This window comes from Manacus vitellinus, unplaced genomic scaffold, assembly GCF_001715985.3.
Source record: "Manacus vitellinus isolate BGI_N305 unplaced genomic scaffold, ASM171598v3 scaffold_5_pilon, whole genome shotgun sequence".
NCBI lineage: Eukaryota > Metazoa > Chordata > Aves > Passeriformes > Pipridae > Manacus > Manacus vitellinus.
Window position 1 is genome coordinate 28,030,336 of NW_021940682.1, and position 22,753 is coordinate 28,053,088.

The window sequence follows — 22,753 nt, forward strand, 5'->3', positions numbered from 1 at the left end:
CTGCCAAAATCATCCTCCTCTTCTCTTATGTGAGCAAATTTAGTAAATGTATGCCCATGGTGTAGTGCTGCTGATCCGTGCATTTTCAGTGGGTTTTACTTTCCCAAAGGATCTGCACATGCTCAGCAAATCCAATTCATCTATATTGTGTGTGCACTATCCAACACTGCTGCTTTTGGAAAGTGCTTACAAGTGAAATCTCAGTCCCTTTGCCCCTAAGAAATCAGGAAGCTGAGGGCTAGCAGTTACCAATGTGAGAGCAAAGGGAAGGCAGGGGGCTGCAAATTGCCTACAAGCCACATACGGTTGCTTGGCCAGCGATGTGTAGCCTTGAGGATGCGGCTTCAGTGTCCCTACTTTGCTTTGCCTGACTTCTGCTCTTGGAGGAAAATACTGATACATGATTATCAAGATCTGTCTTCATAACAATTGATCAAAAAAAAAATCGTTCCATTTGTTTGTGGAAGACATTATTTGTGTTCAGTGCTTGATCATTGTCAGCATAAATTTTCAAGCAAACTTTTCTTTTCTTAGAAAGAAATGCAAAATTACTAGCATTTTTAACTTTTGTATTCAGTAAAGTTTAATTTAGTGGACAAGTGGTTTAAGCTTAAAATTTTGTTTCAAGAATGCATTTACTTCCAGTAAATATAGTTGTGTATTCATGAAGTCTCTTAAAATTGAATATTTGGTTTTGTGTGCCTATTCATGTGCACAACTATTCATCACAGGACCTGCATGAAAACTAAAACTGAATCAAGCCTCTCTCTGTGAAGGCAAGGCAATGTAAAGGCGTCTTGTTCCTATTTTAAATTCACAGTTGTGCCTAGGAACTGCAGGGTTTTCAGCACAGCCTGCTCTTCAGGTACTTTCTAAATCCTTGTGCAGAGCAAGTGTGAAGCAAAGAGTGGAAGTTATGATTTCTTCCTTGTAGTTTCTCTCAAGTTTGGTTGTGATCCTTCAACTAAGATTTAATTTCTAGGGGGCTTTGTTTACTTTTATTATAATTTTTTCTTGTCTAGATATCTTGCTGCTATCCACTCAGCCTGTATGAACGTAAGTTTGTTTTCTTGTTACCTTGTTTGTTTCTTTCACTGTGGAGTTCATGAACCTGTGCTCCAGAATTGCATAAGCTGGTGCATTAGCTGTTGTTACACTGGTTTGGAGCCTTTATACAGCTGTAAGGAATAGGAAGCAGTTTCCCAAATTCCGAGCTAATGTTTTGAGCAGTCTAAAGGAGCCTCATGTTAAGAAATTTATTTTATTTCCCACATGTTTTCTGTTTTTGGACTGGCATCACTTAACTCAGCTGGGTTACAGTGGGTATCTCCTCTCAGTCTTAAATTTATCTGTGTGTGGAAAAAGCAATCCTGGAAGGAGAATGGTACGCTATAGTTGAGATTTCTTTGAGAGGAAGAGTAGTTGTGCCTAGGGCACGTACAAATGTATTGAAAAAGGAAGGTCTTCCTGACATATGTACTTGAACAAATAGATGATCCAGCCTGACTGATACCAAAAGCTTCTGCAAGGTATGGTAGTACTGCTGAGTCCTGCACTTTTCTGGTATTCTACTGCTTTCATGCCAGGAACAAGTCTGAAGCCTGTATAAAAGTTATGAGTACCTGCTCGATGTGTACGGAGAGGGAGGACACTTCAACGTGGACCAAGGGGATTCCTGCTGCTGAGTGTCATTGTGCAAGGTGGAGAGGGGAGGCAACTTACTCAGTAATGTATACAGCTCTGCACAAATACATGTAGTGATTTTATAACATGGATCATACATTCATATTATTAATACCAAGTTAGAGAATGTCATAGCAGTAGTTGCTCAGATGTGCTTGTGCATTTGGAAGCTGCATACTCCAGTTCCATAATGGTATGAGGATGGCAGGGGTGGGGGAATCTGTCTCTACATCCTTGTAGTCTGGTGTAATTATTCTGATAGCTCAGGAGGGAGGAGGAATCTGTAATTCAGAGTTGTTTGGTGGAGACAGTCTGACTATGTTTATACTGTTAAAAAGTGCAAGACCTGGGTGTGAGCTCAACTGCTGCACTGCTGATAGAGCCTGTGGTTTAATTATTAGCAACGTTTTTTGGCATGCTTTTGTTCATGCTACCTAGTGCTCTCCTATATCGTACCCTGGGGACTGTCTGAGGAATAGTGTGCTAGGAACCAGTCCTCACATGTAGTATGAACATCACAACACCAGTTTTGGCTGCCTGGTTAGTGCTACAAGGACATTATTAGGCTTTGCTAGCTCAAAAACAACCGCATACCCTCAATTAGCACACCGGGGCGTGCAACGCAAACCTAGGTTTCACGCTTTGAAAACACTGCTTTGGTTCAGCCTTTGTGTTATTTCAGATACTTCTGACTGAGGGGAACCTACAGATTATTATTTCTTAGGTACGCCACATGGGACATGGATGAGACCCATCATCAAGGGCTTTGGAGTATGGATGTGGCGACTCTGTGTCACTTGGCTTCGGAGCCATGGGGTAGCCTATGACTTCTCTGCCTCCATTTACTGTTTTGTTAGTAGGAGCTGTCAAGTCCATTTTGCTGGTAAACTCACTGTCAAGAATCTCTCTTTTCTTTTCTGAGAACCAGCACCTAGTAGCCGTAGGCAGGATGGTTGGTTGTTTTAAACTGGTTCCACTGAAGAAGCTGGTTTTAATCACTGGTTGTGTTTCCAGTACATGGCGTGCAAAGCACTGTATCGACAAGTCAACAAGCAGGTTGGCACTCTAAAATGAGATTGAAAAAGTTATAATGCTCTATAAAATGTTAGACAAATGTCATTTAAAAGAATTTTGGGAAATTGTATTTGGCTTGTATGCCTGGAAACAGAGTAGTGTTTTGTGAAGAAGCTATGCATATAGCTCCATGCAGGATTTTATATTTACAGTGTAAATTACTTCTGCAAATTCTATTGTGTTTTCACTGTCATCATCTCTGCTGTGGGTTTCATATTGGGACTTAACTCTTCTGTGACTTGAGATCCTAGAATCATAGAATCATTTAGGTTGGAAAAGACCCTTAAGAACTGACACAACTCAATTTCTCTGAGCCATAAAGGTTTAGGTCCACCTGATTTCTCTCTTCTTTTAAAATACCTTCGTTTCAGCATCAAGTGGTGTGTTTTAGATCCTGTGCTGTTTGCTTATGTATTGGAGGTGTCCCATAGGTTTCTGGTAACATATTGATTCTCTATTTTTTTATGACCGACTGACATATTGGGACCTTTGTACTAGAATTTCCAAGTTGTGTTTCTTTGTGAGTTTTAGGAAGCCTACATTTTCGGTTTATGAAGGTCATATGTTGGTTATAATCATTGTCTTTCTGATAATTTTTCCAGCTCTGCTTTTTCTGTGAGTCATCTAAGTCAGGTTTTGTCAGCCTGATCTAATCAGTTCCTTCACAGCTTTTGTTCTGAGTGCCTAATTGTTTGTCCTGAACTGTTTTTCTGACTCTTTGGTATTAAATATTGCTTGGATATAGAAATGGAAAATAACAAGTAAAGGAAAAGCTCTGTTCATATATTTTAGTGAATGTTTTTGTTTTCCTTATTTTTGGGAGTTGCTTTCTTCTGGATGATGCTTGACTTGCCTGGGAGTTGCTTGTGCTACCTGCAGGTGTTTCTTTAATTATTTTCTCTCACCTTATGTCCTTAATAGATTTCTTCATAGGTAGGAATTGAGGATACTTACCTTCCTCTTAGAAGTCTGATTTGATTCCCTAGGTGTTCCTGCAGTGTTTCTCAGTGGCCTCCTGGCTCTATCTAAACAGGCAGATGAATCGTAACTCCCTTGGCTTCGCAGGAATGATATGTATCACTTGCACCCAGGCATTTTAGCACTTCTGTTAGTTCTTGTTTGAAGTCCTATTAATTACATATGAATTGAAGGTAATAGATGAGGCTGTAAAAAATAAGGTTCACTTAAATAAGTGGACTGAATCAAGGACACTGAACTTTTTCCTGACTGAAATACATTTATCCAATCTGGTTTTCTTTAATTTTTTTTGTTGTTTCCTCTCCCCCCTCCCCCTTTGGGATTTAGCTCACTATGCAGGCTGATAACTATCTGGAAATAATATTTTCACCATTTCTTTTATTTTCTCCCATGTTCTTGTTTCCTTTTTTTTCATCTGTAAGTAATAATGTGGTTTATATTTCTTTACAAGTTATAGGTAATAATTTTGAAATCTCTGGGACATTTTAAACATACTATAGTCTTACTTAAATCGTATGTCTATCAATCAAAATAACATGCTACAATTTAACAGGAGAAGATATTATATAAAAATACTTATACGAAAGTACGTAAGTCTGTAATACATGTAATGTAAATATAATGTCCCTTCCAGCCTTATAATAGTTCTGTGATTCTGTGTTATTGACATCTATTTTAAAGCTGATTAAAAGATACTGGTAAACTATAAAAACTAATAAACTTTAAAGTCTTCCATTTGTTTGTGTCAACATATAGATAGGTCTGTAAACCATATTGACCAAGAAGTAACCCAAAATGTAAGACATATTAGATTTAGCTCATAGTAGTTTTTAGGCAAAGAACCACCATGAACTTACGTAGTCTGATTTTTTTCTTTATAGAAAACATTCATACCTTTGCAACTATGGAATTATGTAAGAGCAGATAAAAACCCTTATGTTAAGATTTTTAAATTATACTGCCATTATATTAAATAAGTCTGACCTTAATTTGTACCACAGTTTAATAATTGATGTACCAATATATTTGACATTTTTCTTCACAACATGACAGGTAATAAATAGTTGGTATAGCTGGATTTCATCCTGTGAAGTAATTAGAGACAGATAATGTGTGCACTACAGAATACTTTTGGAAACATGGTGCAAATATATTTCAGGAGGTCAGGATAGAATGTAAACTTTGCATCAGACTTGATGTTGCTGCCCATGCCGCAGCCTGGCTGGCTCTTCTCTGTGGCACTCAAGTGCCTTCACACTGTGCTTCCTGCCCGGCTGGGCTCAGATGGGGTGTGCCAGTGCCTGCTTGGTGTGGTGCCCAGGCAGGCTCTGAGTAAGAACATTTAAATCATTCTGCAGCAACTGGATGAGGTTGTTGCTGAGCCAGACCTTATAGGTACCCTTGGATCCAGGCGGATTTTGGGAAGAGGCATTCTTTACATGGTTGTCTTCATTGCTCTGATTTCTAGAAAAGCAAAACCAACCTATGAGGAGACTGTGCACGTTGGATTTGCAGTGCTTCATTGAGGCTCTGCTCTGTCAGATAAAGAGAACTGCAGTGTTTTCACCTAGGATGTCATTCATCCACAGTCCAGAAGCACACACAAATCCCAGAGAATTACATGTTTTTAGCTTTCCTGTTTGAAAAAAGAAATTAACTTTTCTTCCCAAACGGCTGCATAGTCATGAGCTAGAAGAGACTGACTGGAACCTGTTTGAGATGCATGGATTTCGTATGGGCTGCAGTGGAAGGGCCTGGGAAATAGGGAACTGGTCACTTGTGGCACTGTCCTAATTTATTTTTAAGTTACTCTATGTGTGGAGGGAGAGATTTCTCCTCTTTAAAAACGGCTCTTTCATTTGGTGTCTCTTTTGTTGTCTCTGTCGTGTCGGATGCTCTAACAGATTAATTTAGTTACTGAGTTTATATTTTTTGCTGACAACTTCCTTTCTAAAGAAACCTTCATCCTTGTATAGATTGTAATGCCATTGCCCTTACATTGTTACAAATGCCTACCTGATTCAATCACCCCGTATTTCAGAAATATGGGAACAGAAGTTATATTAACCTTAAATTTCCTTGTTTTAGTATGGGTAAAGAAACCGTATCTTCCTTTTTTCCAGTAGCTCTTTTTTTTTAGGTCTTGCTTGTGTACACTTTCACATGAAAGATGTTGTTCTGTATCGCTGATCTGAAATTACGTATCTGAGTTCCAGAATGTGAAAGTAGTTCTGGCGATTGAATTTTAATATCCAGAATACAGGAATGCCTCTTCCCTGCTTAAAGTTCTCTTCTGTTACGTCTTACTTGTTATGGCATATTTAAAAAAGATCCGGTGGATGTAAATTAAACAAGGCTCTTTTAATATGTGGTTGTTCCAGCTTGCCAAGAGTACAAGTCAAAGGAAGATCAAAATATGAAAAATGTTGCAAAGCTATTTAAAAGCTTCTGTTTTTGTTTAATCTTACCAGGTTCCTGTTTCAGTTTATTTTGTAACTGATTAATAGGTGGTGATAACTTCATGCTTTCTTAACAGTTTTAGAAATAAAAGCTCATTTTTAGAATGTCTGCTTATAAAAGAGATTTATTGGGTGAGTAAAGAGTGTTTAAGGTCATCCCTAGGAAATCCGCACCAGGAAAAAACCAAAATATAATGAACCTTTGAAATAGATGTAAAACCTTGGCAGCTAGGAGAATAAGAGGAGGGGAAGGAGCCTGGGGTGGTTTTGTATGTACAAGTATTCTATTCAAGAAGAGATCTAGAAAGTGCATAGCTACAAGAGGTGCAAGTAGTTGAGTGACAGAATTGCTGCTTGAAACTTATTGAAAGCACTTTTGAGGGCTTCTGGAAAGAATGGTTTCTGTGGAAATAACAAGTGGAGATTTTTTTTCCCCTCCCCTGTGGTGAAAGCATTTTTGTTCAAAGTTGAATTTGTGTTACATTCCATGAAAAACATCTCTAGAAATTTTCAAAGGGACAACACTAAATTGGGAGGACCTATCAACTCCCTCAAGGGCAGAGAGGCCCTGCAGAGACACCTCGACCAAATTAGAGCACTGGGCAATCACCAACCATGTGAAGTTCAACAAGGGAAAGTGCCGGATTTTTCTCCTGGGATGGGGCAACCCTGCATGTTCATACAGACTGGAGAATGAATGCCATGGTAGGGGACCTGGGAGTCTTGGCTAACAGCAAGTTGAATCTGAGTCAGCAGTACCCTGGCAGCCAGGAGGACCAACCGTGTCCTGGGGGGCATCAGGCAAAGCATCGCCAGCGGTCAAGGGAGGGGATTGTCCCACTCTGCTCTGCATTGGGGTGGCCTCACCTTGAATATTGTGGCAGTTTTGGGCACCACAATATAAGAAAGATATTAAGCTATTGGAGAGTGTCCAAAGGAGGGCAATGAAGATGGTGAAGGGCCTTGAAGGGAAACCGTATGAGGAGTGGCTGAGGTCACTTGGTCTGTTCAACCTGGAGGAGAGAAGACTAAAGGGAGACCTAATGACAGTCTACAGCATCCTCACTGGGGGAAATGGAGGGACAGGTACTGATCTCTTCATTCTTGTGACCAGTGACATGACCTGAGGAGACAGCATGAAGCTGAGTCAGGGGAGGTTTAGGTCTCATATTAGGAGAACATTTTTCACCCAGAGGGTGGTTGGGCACTGGAACAGGCTCCCCAGGGCAGTGGTCCCAGCACCAAGCCTGATAGAATTCAAGAAGCATTTCGACAACACTCTCAGGCACATGATGTGATTCTTGGGGTGTCCTGTGCAGGGCCAGGATCCTCTTGGGTCCCTTCCAACTCAGCATATTCTGTGATTCAGGAATGGAAGATAAACTGACTCCCAAGAGACATTTGCTTTTGGGGAATTTTGATGAGAAATTTTTGATGGGGAATTTTGGGGAATCTCTGCTGATTTTCACACCTACAGTTAGTTCAGTTGTTAAGCGTTCAGATGTTATCTCACTTTTATATCTGAATGAAATTTTGTCTGCGTTGCAGAAGATGTGCAATTGCCATTTCCAAACAAATCTCAAAACAAAGGTGCACTGAATGTGAGAAGTAGCTGTAGTTAATCAAGATGTGACTTATGAAGGAATTGGAATTAACTTGATTTGCTAGATGGGAATAGAATCTACATGTTCCTTGATATGTAAAAAGGCAAGAAACCCTAGTAACCAGACCTCCTTCCTCCATGTAGTGAAGTTGTATTTGCTCACATTTTGAAGAACATATAGGAAACTTTGTAGGAAGCCTATATTTGAGTTACATGTGAAAAAAAATTGTTTTGATGGCCTAATTTCAGTAAAAATTTAACCTTGCATGTTGCAGGAATATCATTATGTAGTCATAATTTGCACTGATGTATGGTCAAATTGCAAAACAGTGCACGTATTCTACATGTCAGTATATGTACCAGTGTGCCGTACCAGCCTTTAATCCAAGGTGTTTACTTTAATTGTTTACAAAACTTTCTAAGTGTTTCAGGGGATTCCACTGAACCATTTTCATAGTCCAACTGACTCCAGAGCTTGTAGTTGTTTAAAAACAATGTTTGTTAGTGCGTTTTAACTAGCAAATTAGTAATGGTAGGGTGGTTTAACATCTGAAAATCTTTGTCAGACACTTGTAAACACAGACAACTATTTATTTAAAGCCCAATGACCAGCTTGTTTATTTAATTTCTCTGTTAACCAGATGAAATACCAAGATGAGCCAGGGCCAAAGAGGGGAATTAGCCAAGTTCTTTGCATCCTAGTTTGACATAAATTTAATTGGCGGTAAACGGTTGCATTAGTTGAAATGGTCTCATCTGTATTTCCTGCCCTTACACATTCTCTTGTGCAACAGGTACGTGTGTCTTTGTGTTGGTCTTTTCAGTGAATCACATGAAGGAGCTCATGCAGAATGAGACAAATCTTTGCTTTTTCCTTGGTTATTTTCACACAGATCACACCTGTGTTAATACTGGTCCGCACAATCACTTTTGTACACTAGACAGAAAGGTAGCATGACCGTTTTTCTGGCACACTGCTGATGTATGTCAGTCTGCAGTGGTTTTTAACATAAAAATTAGATGACTAGCAAAATATATACTGTTAAAAGGTAATGCAAGCTGCCTGAGATATGTGCAAGAAGTAAAAATAGTTTTAAAGCTGTGTTCAGAATACTGCATTGAAATGAGTGTTTGGTTTCAACCTTAGACGAAGAACTAATGTTAGTAGATGTCTTTGGCAGCAATATTTTTTCACCAGTATGAAAGGAACCATTAGCATAATTGTTGTGGATTACTTCTTATTGATTGATTTTTCATTCAGGATTTCCACAGACAGTAAAAAGAATTCTGTTTTACAGGGAAGTCAAATAAACTGATCTCGTCATTTCTCATGACAAATCATTCATTTCTGTAGTAATGACTAGGTATTTTAAACATGGGTTAAAAGACAAAGTTAAAAAATACTAAAGAATATAAACAAGATTTGTAAATTAATATTTATATACAAGACTAATCATCTGCTTTTAGATTAATTCATTGCGGAACAAGGATGTCCTTCCTTTCTCCTTCCCATTCTTCACTTTTTGCCAACCTTCACTTCTGCAAAAGTGGTGATGAAGGCAAGAGCTTAAATTATAGATGTTTGCCTCATTTTAAGATCTTTTGCGTAGTTTGAAAGCTTAGATTATTTTTGATTAATAGACACATAATGCTGTTTACAGTGTAACTACATATATTCGTGTTACCAGCAGCTTTCAGACAAAGAAGGCACACAAAGTAAATTTCATAAGGTGAGAACAGAGATAAATAACATATTTTCCTCGTGCTTACATCATCACCTGAAAGAATGATTAGTTTGCATTTACGATTTCAAAGTGATAAAAGTAATAATTTACCAAATCTGCAGTATTAATTTGTTGGTCAGAAGAGTTTATTTTTTATACATTGGATGTGCATTGTTAACTGTTGCTGTAGTTAGTTTTAGATACAAAAATAAAACCCATTAATACTTGCTGTAGAAACATCTGTTACAAAGGGCTAGTTAATTGGTTAAAGGTTTGAGGTTTTTTGTTTTAACAGCTGTAATTTGTAGCAAATGAGTGTATTTGCCATGCACTTTGTCTCTAAGCATTTGTTTGCTTTACCAGCTTTTTCTGAAGAACTGGCTTTTTTGAATAGTACTGCCAAACTTTTAAGTGTCCCATTGAGTTAAATGTACAAGTCTATGTGTATAAATTTCTTTACAGCTTATATTTGCAAATTTGTATGAAAAAGTCTTAGCAAATTTGGGGTTAGATGGTGCATTCGTTGCATCCCTTTAGCGTCTAGAGTACAAAGCAAGCATCCGAGATCCAAAGATTTCTTCGTACAAGGGCATGTGTGCTTCATTGGACTCCAATGTCACATGCAATTTCTGCCTTTCACTGTAAACAGAGGCTTATGTTCACTAAGAAGCATAGCCATAATGTCTGTGGCTTCAGCATTTTCTTGGAAAAGTTGTGAAAAAAATAAGAACCAAGGAAGCTTAGAGCCCAGAGTTCCTACTTTATTGTTTCTGCAGACAGGCAAAATTTTGACCCAGTAATCTATGTAACTCCCTCCATCCAAGCTTAGAAAGGGAATTGAACCATTTGTCTATGGCTAATGGGACAACCGAGATGTTTCTGAGACCATCATCACCAAGACCTGTGTCTGATATTACTGATGTGGCTTTTCAGTTTCATATACAGTGAATATATTAGATTAATGTATTAGATGGAACAATTTGAATCTCTTCACATACATCAGTCAAATCACCTTGACAGTCATTGCTGACTGTCATAAAGCTAAAAATCATTAACGCTGTAAGGGATCTTGGGAAGTCTCTAGTCCAAGCCCTGCATACAAAACAGGATCAATTATAGGGAATGGGTTTTTATATTATATAATGTAGATGGGTTTTTATATTATCTCCAAGGATAGAAATGTCTTGATATCTTACCCAATGAGGTGTTTATACAAATTGGCAAGATACCTCTTGAGCATTCTCTTCTCCAGGCTGGACATTTCCAGCACTTTCAGCTTTTCCGCGTGTGTCAGATGCTCCAAACCTTTAATCGTGTGTGTGACCCTTTGCTGGAGTCTCTCCAGTATATCTTTCTCATACTGAGAAGCCCAGAACTGGCCAAAGCACACCAGCTATGGTCTCACTTGGGCAGAGAAGAGGGTAATGATAGAATATCCTGAGTTGGAAGGGATCCACAAGAATCATCAAGTCCAAATTCTGTTCCTGCACAGGACACCCCAAGGATCACAGCATGAGCCTGAGAGCATCGTCCAAACACCTGTTGAACTCTGTCAGGCTTGGTGTTATGACTGCTGCTCTGGGGAGCCTCTTCCAGTACCCAGCCATCCTCTGGGTGAAAACCTCTTTCTAATATCCAACCTAAACCTCCCCTGACACAACTCCAGGCCATTCCCTTGGGTCCTGTCACTGGTCACCACAGAGAAGAGATCAGTGTTTATCCCTCTTCTTCCCCTCATGGGGATGTTTAAGACTGCAGAGAGGTCTCCCGTCAGTCTCCTGCAGGCTGAACAAGCCAAGTGACCTCACTTGCTCCTCGTGTGGCTTCCCTGTAGACCCTTCCGTATCTTCGTTGCTCTCCTTTGGATGCTGTTCCTCAACATGCTGGCAGTGCATCCTGAGGGTGCCATTGGCCTTCTTTCCTGCAAGGACACAGTGATGGCTTGTGTTCAACTTGATGTCCACCAGGATCTTTTTCTGCACAGCAGCTTTCCAACCAGTCCACAGCAGGTACTCATGCTTGGGATTATTCCTCCCCAGCCCCTGGACTTCGCATTTTTGGTTTTTTTGAACTTCATAGAATCTCTGTAAGGCCATTGTCTAGCCTATCAGTGTCTCTCTCCGTGGTGACAGAGCCACCTGACATATTGTCAACCTCTCATCCAAGTTCTTTGTAGTGTGCAAACTTGCTGGGAATGTACTTTGTCCCATCATTCAGGTCATTAATGAAGTTGTTAAACAGTATTGGCCCCTTCAAAGACTGTCATCCAGCTGGAATTAATGCTGCTGTATATAATACTTTAGGCCCAGTAGTCAAGTCACTTTTCATTGCATCTCACAGTCTACTTACCTGGTCCTTATTCCAGCAGTTTGCCTATACGTATGTTATGTGGGAAGGTGTTGAAAGTTTTGCTAAAATCAAGATAAACATTATGTGCTTTTCTTTCATTCACTAAGCCGTCTCGTCATAGAAGGCTGTTAAGTCAGTCAAGCATGATTTCCCTCCATATATCCATGCTGATTTCACCTTCTTGTCCTTGAGGATTTGATCCATTACCTACTCAGGGACTGAGCTAAGGCCTGTGCTGTAGTTCCCTGGATGATCCTTCTTGAAGAAAGGAGCGACATTTACTTCCTTCCAGTCCTCAGAAACCTCTACCTGATGCCATGACCTTTCAAAGATAACATACCCTTAATAAACTTGAAAAATAGTGGTAGACCATTTCAATTTATATATCCTTGCCCTTTTAAAGGTGAATTTAGGTTGCTGTTTTACAACTGTGAATTGCTACTTTTCAGATGCTGTCAACAATGATAAAATGGTTATCAGTGTTAAAATAGCAATTTTGCTCCACTTTGTGGGTTTCTTTAAATAGTTCCCCTGACTTCCCTTTGTTGAATTTTGTTCTTCTGTTTATATTAGGGAATGTGTAACATATATGGCAGAAGTTGAAAATGCTATATAAAATAAAATGCACTTTCAGGTCAAGTTTTTTTTCAGTAATACAAATATTTTTGTCAATTTCATTTTCTGTAGTAAAATAATAAACGTTCTTTGTATCCTAATTTTTAACTTGTTTATTTACTTACAGACTCACTGATGTGCTGATCAATGAAGGCAGTGTAATGTCTTCTAGAATTTTCAGAATGGATGGAATTTCTCTTGCATCCGGTTTTGAGAACTCATTTATTTCTTTGCCTGCAGTTAGTATCCTAGATAGACAGAATTTCATATTTTGCCTTTATTTTTTTCTGGTAAAGGCAGTTGTTCAGTTCATTAACTCCTTAAATATTCTTTCCAGACTTTTTACGTATTATTTGCTGGAGGGCGTTTGGTTTATGAGTAATAAAATAATTGGTTCCTCTTCTTCTTACAACATCCTAAAATATATTTGTGGACTCTACTCTGTCAAATCTGAGCAGTTGAAACATGTTTAAATTTTTCCACTTGCCAGCTTCAGTTTTTGTTCCCATCCAGAAAGACAGCAGTGGTGCTGAGAAATTGGAACAATTTTGCTCTCTTAGACAAGTAGATGAAGAGCTATCAAAGTGCACAAGTGTTTCCATACTGTTAGTGGTAGTGAAGGCATGCTGGTGGCAGGTTGTGTGCCGTTGTGCCTGCTGGGGGATGGAGTAAATGTATCCAGTTTTCAGGTGTAACTAACCAGAGGCAGACATTTAAGGCTTCTGAGGTGGTGTTCAGAAGCAGTAACATGGTGACAATAATCCTGGTATTGTCTACGCTTTGACAGCAAAATAGTGCAAAACTGAGTTGTACGGCAGCATGGGACTGCTCTTAACTGTAGATTTAGTTTTCTACAGAGTGGTAAAGTATTTTGGCGGTATAATATAAGAAAAATATTAATTAGTTTTTCCTTTTTGTTTCTTTTAGGACTCCTCCAGGATGGTTTCAAGCAGGTATAAAAGGTATGAGATCATTGTACACAGTAAATTTCTTTACATGTATAGTTCTGCCAGAAATAAAGCTGATTAAATGGATATTTGTAGTAGAGATCATCGTACTGCTACTGTAGATACATAGCTTGATTTTGGGGTAAGGACCTGAAAGGTGCAGCAAACTTAACCAAACCCCTCTATTATGCTACTATTTTCAAATAAATTCAGCTAGTATTCTGCTGGGACCTACTAGTGCAGAATACTTTCCCAAGCAAATGTCTAACTTGGCACATTGCCTAGGGGCCAGTATTTTCACAGTTAGTTCATGAACCACTCTATTCTGAAGTTTAATAAAAGAAAATAATGTTGTTGTTCTCCACGGTTATACTGAAAGAAATTTCTATGGTTTTGTCATACTACTGTCCATACAACTGTCTCAGTTGTAGCAGATGCTGCCCACATGTAGCATGTCCTGTTTGTTATTTGTTTGTGTTTGAGTCAAGAAAGTAATGACTCTGGTCATTACTCCAGTTCTTTAGCCAGAAAAATATTTCAGAAGCCTTTGATGCACCTGACCAGTGTGTGAAGTATTTTCCCATGTGGAGTTAATACCAACACAGCTATCACAACTATTAGGAAAATGTTATGGTAACATGGGGTCTAAAACACGTCAACTGAAGCAAGACATTTTTGTAAACATATTTTTATTTGATACATGGATGCATTCTCTTTTAGATATCTATCTATCTATCTATCTATCTATCTTTTAGATGTGTATATATATATCTATCTATCTCATGGCTGTAGAAGAAAGTGCAAAGAGCACCTACCAATTATCTAGTCATCACTGGTGTATTTTCCACCCTCAAACTTGTTCACCTATAGAATCGTAGAAGGGGTTGGGTTGGAATGGACCTTGAAGAACATATAGTCCAGCCTCCCTGCCATGGGCAGGAATACTTTCCACTAAATTAGATTGCTCACAGCCCCATCCATCATGGCCTTGAACAATTAGAGGGAGGGAGCATCCACAGCTTCTCTGGGTAACCTGTTCTCTAGTCTTACTTCTCTCACTGTAAAAAATAATTACCAATCCTGTTATGCTTTAACTTTCCTAGCATGGTGCTACTGTTTTTTATATTTATATTACTGGGTTCTTATAAACTTAGTTGAGTGATGCTTTTTATTGTTGTAGGGTTTTTTTTTTAAATCACTTTGTCACTGCAGAATGGGTGGACTTATTGTCACAACCTTAATAACTGTATAATTTCATGATTCATTTCTTATTAATCAAGCACGTTTTAGTTCAGTCTTCACTTCCTTTTTGGTTCCCATGCAGACTTTTATTGCTTCTTGTATCTGCTGAATACTTAGTGATGTGTGTCATACTTTTGTGGCTTTTCATAAACCTTATCTCTGTTCACATGCTCTCTATACTGACTCACTTGCAAAAATTTGGTTGTGCGTGGGGGAGTAATAAATAGAAGTTTGCACAACCACATTCATAGCTTATTTGAAAATAAACTAATTCATCTGATTGGCATTGCAAAAATAGGAAGCACCAATGCTAGAAGATGCTAAATAAGACTTGGTTGTGTAGTATTCCCTCAGTCAGCTTTAGTTATATGTGGGATGTAAGGTCACTGTCAACTTTCCCCATCAGGACTGGCGTCACATTCAGGAGGAATCTGACTTGCTGCAAGCTGCTGTTCAATATTTTATGTATGTTGCCATCTATCTTACTCGTTGCACAGTCTCGAAACTTCATGTTGAAAGCAAAGGATTATTTTCTACTGTCAGCACAGTGCCTAGTGCTCACAAATACTCAGTGGGTTTTATTCTAATTGTACTTCCTGAGGCATACAATGCCCGCTGTGATTAGAGTCTATAGTATCTATTTAATTTTCCTCTATATTTGAAAATATTTACCTCCCCTGAAGTAATTTTCACTTAAGGGTACTTAAAGTGTGTTTCCCAGTGGCTTCACTTTCTGGTGTGAATGCTAAAGGAGTCAGGACCAGAGTCGTTCTGGGCTTGTTTGCCACTTCCAACATCTGCAGTAAGTGAAGGTCTTACAGAAAGCAACCTTCTCTCCAGTAATTCTTATCCAAATCACTCAGACCCCACTGAAGTCCCAAATACAGTTAGAAGTCCTTTGGAAACAGAAAATGCTGTTCTGTGATTACACCTACAACTGGACTATTGGTGTGTGAAGACTGAATGGAGATCAGAAGCTGCTTCAAGGCTCAAATGAGCTTAATGTACTTTTAACAGTTTTGGGTGTACTTCCTTAGGTTTTCAAAGCAAACTGTGAGAGCAAAGCACGTTCTCACATAGGGACAACCCTTTCAGATCCCATTTGAAACTGTTACTTGCATTACTCTGACAGCAGGTGGTCAGTACTTTGTGGGAGAGTTTGTTGGTAGACTTTATAGACATCTGATAGCAAGAATAGAAATATGTTTTCCTAAAATTTTGTGTTCTGTTGTAGACTCTCTTTCCCGTTGAAAGAATGAAATATTTGTCAGAAATTTTCAGGTTGTTTTTTTCCATCTTTACTACTCCTGCTTCTTCATTTTTTGCCTTCTCCCTCTTCCCCTATTGTTCCTCATCAAACATGACATTTCTTCATCTCAGCATTTTTCTTCACTTTACTGGTTTCTATTTTCTAGGCTAGTTACATACCCTTTCCCTTCTCTCCCCCTTTCTCTTACAACCTTATATTTAATCACTGAGGTCCTAGTCTTCTGTTTGTTATTTTTCTAATTACTTGGGGTTTTTTTTTCTGTTTCTTCTCTGTCCTCTTCTGACTTCCAGTCCTGGGTTACTGATACCATTCCTGGCTTCCAGTGCCTTTCTTTTGCCTTTCCATATAGCTGTTCTCATTTTTTACAGTTGGGCTTGATGATCCTAGAGGTTTTTTTTCAACCTCAACAGTTCTATGATTGTGTCTACATTGAGATACCCAACCTCCTGTACCTAACAACAGAAGAGAGACTTAAGAGCAGAGAAGTTTCTGTGATGTGTGTTCTCATAGAATCATTGTTTTCTCAATATGTCGTAGGACTCAAGGAATTGCACAGATTTTACACTACCTATTTAATCAGACACACTAGCTACTTTGCCTTATATGGATGCAACAATCCATGGTTGAACATTTATATGACATTGCTGGGAAACCCTTTTCACTGAGTGTCCATTGACTGGAAGAGGTGTTTACATATGAATTCTGCTGGCTGCTGTGTGTTATTCTTCTGTTCTGGCTGACGTGGACAAACTGAACTTGTCTCCTCATGCACTTTAAAAGTTTGTGATGAGGATCTTACTCTATAATTGTAGTCTGTCTTTTGAATTTACTTCAGAAATTTTCACACACCCTAAAAGTTTGTGGAGGGGTTCCTTTGTAGTTGCATGATTAACCATGTAAAATATTTTCAAAAGAAAGTGATGGTTTTGTTGTGATCTGGAGTGATACTGTGAGATCTATTAAAAGGATGACCAGAATCTGCAAGGTTATGCTGACACGAAGGCCACAGGATGTGCATGAGAGTATTTGGGACCTGTGATGAGCTGTGTGTCCTAACTGTGAGCTTCATGTGTTAAAATGTATAGTTATACTTCAGTTGTAATGGCCCATATCAACTTCCTTTTCTTTAATTTTTCTCTAAGCTTTTCTTAGTGAGATGTGCATCATTTTGGCCATTCCAAACTACTGTTCCTGAAACTGGGTCTACCAGTTTTTGCCTTGCTTTGTGAGTTATTTTAAAGCACCAAGCACATTGCCATTAGTAAGAATGGTTTTCTGATTTAGATCTGATGCTGTCAGTATAGTTGGTGTTATCACTGATTTCTCAAACAGGAGAATGACAAAATGTATTCTGTTTATTGAAATATTTGAGTGTAATCTACTTGTAAACATGAATTGTGTTTCTGTTGCATTCTGTGAACCAAAAAGCTTGTTTACAAGTAGCAGTAAATCAAGATATGTATGTGGACAGAGGAATATTTTTATAAGGACTGAGAATTTGTTTTAGCAGCTTACTTTTAAGATTGTCTACTAGCTTTTGAACCAGTTTAGTTTCTTTTTAAAAAATTGTAAAAAAACCCTTGCAGATCAGGATTTAAAATAACTTAGAAGATTTTTGCATGGTTCATGGATCAGACAGATCAGCTGGATCAGTTTACAGAAAGAGATTAAAATCTCTTAGTGGTTCAGGGATGTATTCCCTCTGTAAGTTTGTTTATTAGCAGAAATGAATACAATATAGTATGCTTTTATGGCTTCCAGTCAAAATGTCAGAGAGGATTTTTTCCCCTTCTTCTTAGACAGTACAGCATGTTAACCTGGATCCGTAGAACTAGAACCATTTAACACTAATTTCAGAAGATACATTGTATTCAAGTTTAGCATTCATGCAAGAGTTGAAAAATAAATGGGGAAGTAGAGACCATAAGAAGAGAAGAACTCAGTGCTTTAGAGCATTAATCGAAGCGGCTCTGAAGGAAATATTTGAGCACTGCTGAAATTATCTCGCTCAGTGTTTTTTAGGTAACTATAAGACTTAAACTATAACAATTTACATTCCATCACACTAACCTTGGTCTCACTAACTCAGAAAAAACACAGCTGCAAAATACTGTTTCATAAAGCTGTGCCCAGACTTGCCTGCTTCCTGTGTTTGGGAATTTTGCTGTGGAAGCATTGTCTCATCTAGCTTGTTACATTAGAATCACTACTGTGCAGATATGAACAGTGTATTTTAGACAGGGGTCACTCAAGATGCTTTTCTTGACTTTTCTAACCCCTCTTGAATCAATGCTAAAGACTTAGGTTTTATTTCTGCAGAAGATTTTCATGGTCTAAGTTGTACTAGCTGAACTTCTCACTGCCTGTTGTGCCAGTGCTCATGCAGCTGGACAAGGTACCAATGTGGCTGAAAGTTGATGGCTTCCTTTTACTTGTCTGTTGGATTGCTGCATCAGTTCCTTGAGTGGTTTCACACTCACCTGAAGGCCAGAGTAAGGGAAAAATGGAACAGACTAGGAACATGCAGCTTTAGAGAAGACAAGACTTCTTTTCCTTAGCTCAACTCTGAAAGCCACAAATTTGGCTTAAGCAGTAACAAAAGTCCAAGATGGCCTATTTAGAAAAAATTGTCCTTTGCTGTTTCTTCCGAAGAATCTGTTAGCAACTGACTTGATTGCAGAGAAATAAGTAATTAGGCGTTTTCAAATCAAGTATAGTTACAAGATTCTGGCAATAAAAATAAACCTGTAGTAATTGAACATGTTGTGGTTGAAATACAGTTTTGACAGGGTGATTTTAATTGGATGAAATGGTAAATTGGACAGTGCTTTAGGAAGACATTGAGAGAATCAAAGAGGCATTGGAAGGAGCAAGATTTATTTCATCGTTTTGTAATAATGCTTTAAAACCTGCCTCTGTGAATAACTGATTTTACTGTAAAGGAAATAACTAGAAACATTTTCTAAAACAGAATTTCTGTTTCTCTGTAAGAGTAGTCAAACTGCAATGAGAGTTGATTTTGCTATATGGTTTTTATTTTAAGTACAACCAGGAGAAACCCTTTAGAAATATATTTATATATCTGTATCTAATCTACAGGTATAATTCCATAGACTCATCTTTGGTGGTGGTGGTTAACAGGTATTTTCTCTTAGTAGAGAGACACCAAGTTCAGTGATACTGTTATTCTAGTCAGCAGTGCCCTGGCAGCCAGGAGGGCCAACCGTGTCCTGGGGGGCATCAGGCAAAGCATCACCAGCCAGTCAAGGAGGGGGATTGTCCTACTCTGCTCTGACCTAGTGTGGCCTCACCTTTGAATGTTGTGGCAGTTTGGGGTGCCAGAATATAAAACAGACATTAAACTATAAGACAGTGTCCAAAGGAGGGCAATGAGGATGGTGAAGGGCCTTGAGGGGAAACCGTATGAGGAGTGGCTGAGGTCACTTGGTCTGTTCAACCTGGAGAAGAGGAGACTGAGGGGAGATCTCATTGCGGTCTTCAACATCCCCACGAGGGGAAGAGCAGGGACAGGCACTGATCTCTTCTCTATGGTGACCAGTGACAGGACCCAAGGGAATGGCCTGAAGCTGAGTCAGGGGAGGTTTAGATTGGATATTAGAAAGAGGTTTTTCACCCCAAGGGTGTTTGGGCACTGGAACAGGTTCCCCAGGGCAGTGGTCACAGCACCAAGCGTGACAGAGTTCAAGAAGCATTTTGACAACACTCTAAGGCACATGGTGTGATCCTTGGGGTGTCCTATCCAGGGCCAGAAGTTGGAGTCAGTGGTCCTGATGGGTCTCTTCCAACGCAGCATATTCTATGATTTTATGACTGTTTCACATTTAATGCTCATAAAGTGACATATCTGAAGACTAAAATTCCATTCTTTTTGAAAGATATGCCTGTTGTGTCCTGGATGGTACATTTTTTCCATTACTGTGTACTAGACATTGGTTATAACAGCACAAATAATGAAATTTTTATCTGTCACATTCCATATATTAGATTATGGGCTGATGCCTCCTTAAATGTTTTTTTAAATCCCATTTCCTAGAATTCTTCCTGATATGTCATTTGTACATGTTAATAGTGAAAAAGAATGTGTTCAGTAGGGTCTGCTGCCCAGTGGAATAGGCGAGGAAATTTCTGGGTGTGAATTTCAGGGAAAATACTGAAAAATTAAGGCATTTTCTGTATTAATGAAACCCTTCCTGTCTAGTTATTCTTTCTTCTCATCTTCATGTAGGAGCTTCTGCCAATATCACTTGCTAGAGCTGAGTTGAGGTACTCCAATATGTTGACAATAGGGTCAATTTTTGAGTGATGAAAAATTGAGCCTTTTTTTTGTGTGGTCTATCCTTTAGACATTAGCAGAATACAACTACACATCTTCTAGAAAGCTAAATAATCTAGAATTTATAGAGTTAAGCTAAAATATTTCTCTTATGTTGTGTTGTAACATGCATATCCGGTCCTAGAAACGTTTTTTGAAAAATCTCCTGAATGAAGAATAAACAGTGCTAAATATGGTAATAACATTAAGCTACAAAATTCCTTACAATTGTGTCAGTGTGCCTTGGAAACTTCACACGTACTAGAGCAAAAGAATATTTATATCCATGAAAAGACATACCTTTGCCAGATACTCTTGCTTTTGATTTGCACTATATCCATCTAAATCTGCATGTGGTCAGCAGGGGTTTTCTAAAGTTATGAAATGCAAAACTGTTAAATGAACGCATTAATCATATACTCTTCTCTGTTTTAAAGGAAATGTTATAGGGATGCTTGTAGTTCTTTTCATTCTTTTCCTAAGTGCTCTTGAAAACCATTGTATACATACTTCAGCTGTGTGATTTTGCAGAATCACAGGCTGAGTGAAGTTGGAAGGGACCTCTGAGGGGAATCTTGTCCATGTCCAGTCTCTGCTCAAGCAGGGACACCTAGAGCTGGTTTTTGAGGACAATCTCTATGTGACTTTTGAGTTCCCTGGTGAAGATAGAAGAGGGGATTGTTTGGTTTTGGTTTTGGTTTTTTTTTTTTTTTTTGGTCTTTGGCAGTTTGGCTGTTTATTTTCAAAGTCTAAGAAGTATAGTTTTAGTGAATTGGAGAGGGAAAGATCAGTATCTCTACCTGTTCCCAGGGCACTCTGTTCTGTTATTCTTCATTTTTCATTAGGTTCTGCGTTGAAGGTAAGTAATATTACTATTAGGAAGAAAATAGCTATGGGAAGAGCACTGTTAGTTTTGTGAGTGAAAATGGTTGACTTCTTATACATATTTTTAAATTAGCACTGGTTTTGTATGTAGCAACCATAGTGGAGTACAGGCCAAATCCATAGTTCCTGAAAAGTCAGTTGATATTCTTCTTGCGTTTTGGACATGTACTTGTTTTTCATCCTTTATGGATGCTTGGTTTAAAACTTTACTCCTTGAAATAAAATTATTTAGCTTGGTTTTTAATGTGCTCAGTTCATGAAATTTTAAAAGTAAGATAGGATAAGCATAAGTATTTGTTTAAAGTCGATTACCCATGTGGATGAGAGTTGCATTATCCAGGTATTTGAATCTTTGAGGCAGCAAATTTAGTGAGTTCTCAGCCACACGTTTTCTGCAGTTTATTAGACTGACCTGTTGAGCGCTTTGGAAAGCGGTTTTGTTACTGCTATCATTTCCATTTAGTTAATTGTATAAATAAGTGTCTGCTCTTTGACTTTCATAGCACAGCTAATGCACCAGAAGATGACGCTCCAAATAGATATTCCCGAACAGAGAGGACAAGTTACAGCAGATACAGCAGGGATGCAAATTCTTCTGGCAGTTCTCTACCGAGTAACACTTTGGAAAAGAGGATTGAGGAACTTGAAAGGGTAAGTCCAACTAACCTCTCCATGGCATATGTCTGAAATAAAGTACTTTCAAAAGTCTGTGGGGAAATTTACAAGTAAAATACATAGATAAATGCTATGAATGCTTGAAGTAGCATTGATAAATGCTAAATGCTTGAAGTACAGATAGTTATGTCTATAAAAATGTATAAAGAGTCAGACTGACTGAGAAGAATGTGAACTTTCAAATCATGGATGTTTAGTTTTCATTTGGTATGTGAGTGAGAAGTAGTTGAGGTAAAGATAACAGAGCCAGCAGTGCTCTGCGTATTTCTCTTTCGTACCTCATGACACACCGACAAAGAACAAATATCTTGGGGGAGGGAAGAAGGGGCTCACTGGCTGTTCAGAAAATTAGCAAACCTGTTTCTGATCTACTTATGGTTTTGGATTTTTTTAATGTATCAAAATATTATAAAATTTATTGCTATCCAGTTGTTAAAGTTTTAAACATTTAAAATACATATTTAAAGCAGTTTCCATTATTTCAGATTAACTTCATACAAACAGTTTTGGGAAAATGTAATAATGTTAAAGCTGAGTTTTTCATGTAAGCCAGTATTTTGCTAAACAATGTCATCTGTGTAATTTATTACTAATTATTTTCTGTCTTCCTCTGAAGTAGTTTTTTTGTGGGTATCTTGCCAAATATTCTTGAATTGTATGGATCAAAGTTACTAAGTAAGCACAATTTGAATAGGTGTTGGAACGGGTGAAAATAAACTGTATTTTGTAGAAATTACTGGTTTTTTAAGACTTGAGGAACCTGGATTTGAGTGAAGTACACCATAACCCTCCCTTCTAAATCAGCTTCTTTCTGAAATACTTAAATTGCCATTAACATGAAAAATAGAGGAAGATTTGAGGGCTGTCTTTCAGTATCCTGAATCCTGACTTACTGAATTCCTAATGAACGTTTTCA

General features: G+C 38.3%; 1 protein-coding gene across 1 annotated transcript in view; it reads left to right on the forward strand.

Moving 5' to 3' along the window:
* PAWR (pro-apoptotic WT1 regulator) overlaps window positions 1–22,753 on the forward strand; it is an 85,456-nt gene that overhangs the window by 57,418 nt on the left and 5,285 nt on the right. Inside the window, exons 3-4 of the mRNA XM_029963504.1 lie at window positions 13,413–13,447; window positions 21,666–21,813. Coding sequence (XP_029819364.1) covers window positions 13,413–13,447; window positions 21,666–21,813 — 183 coding nt within the window. The remainder of the gene's footprint in view (window positions 1–13,412; window positions 13,448–21,665; window positions 21,814–22,753) is intronic.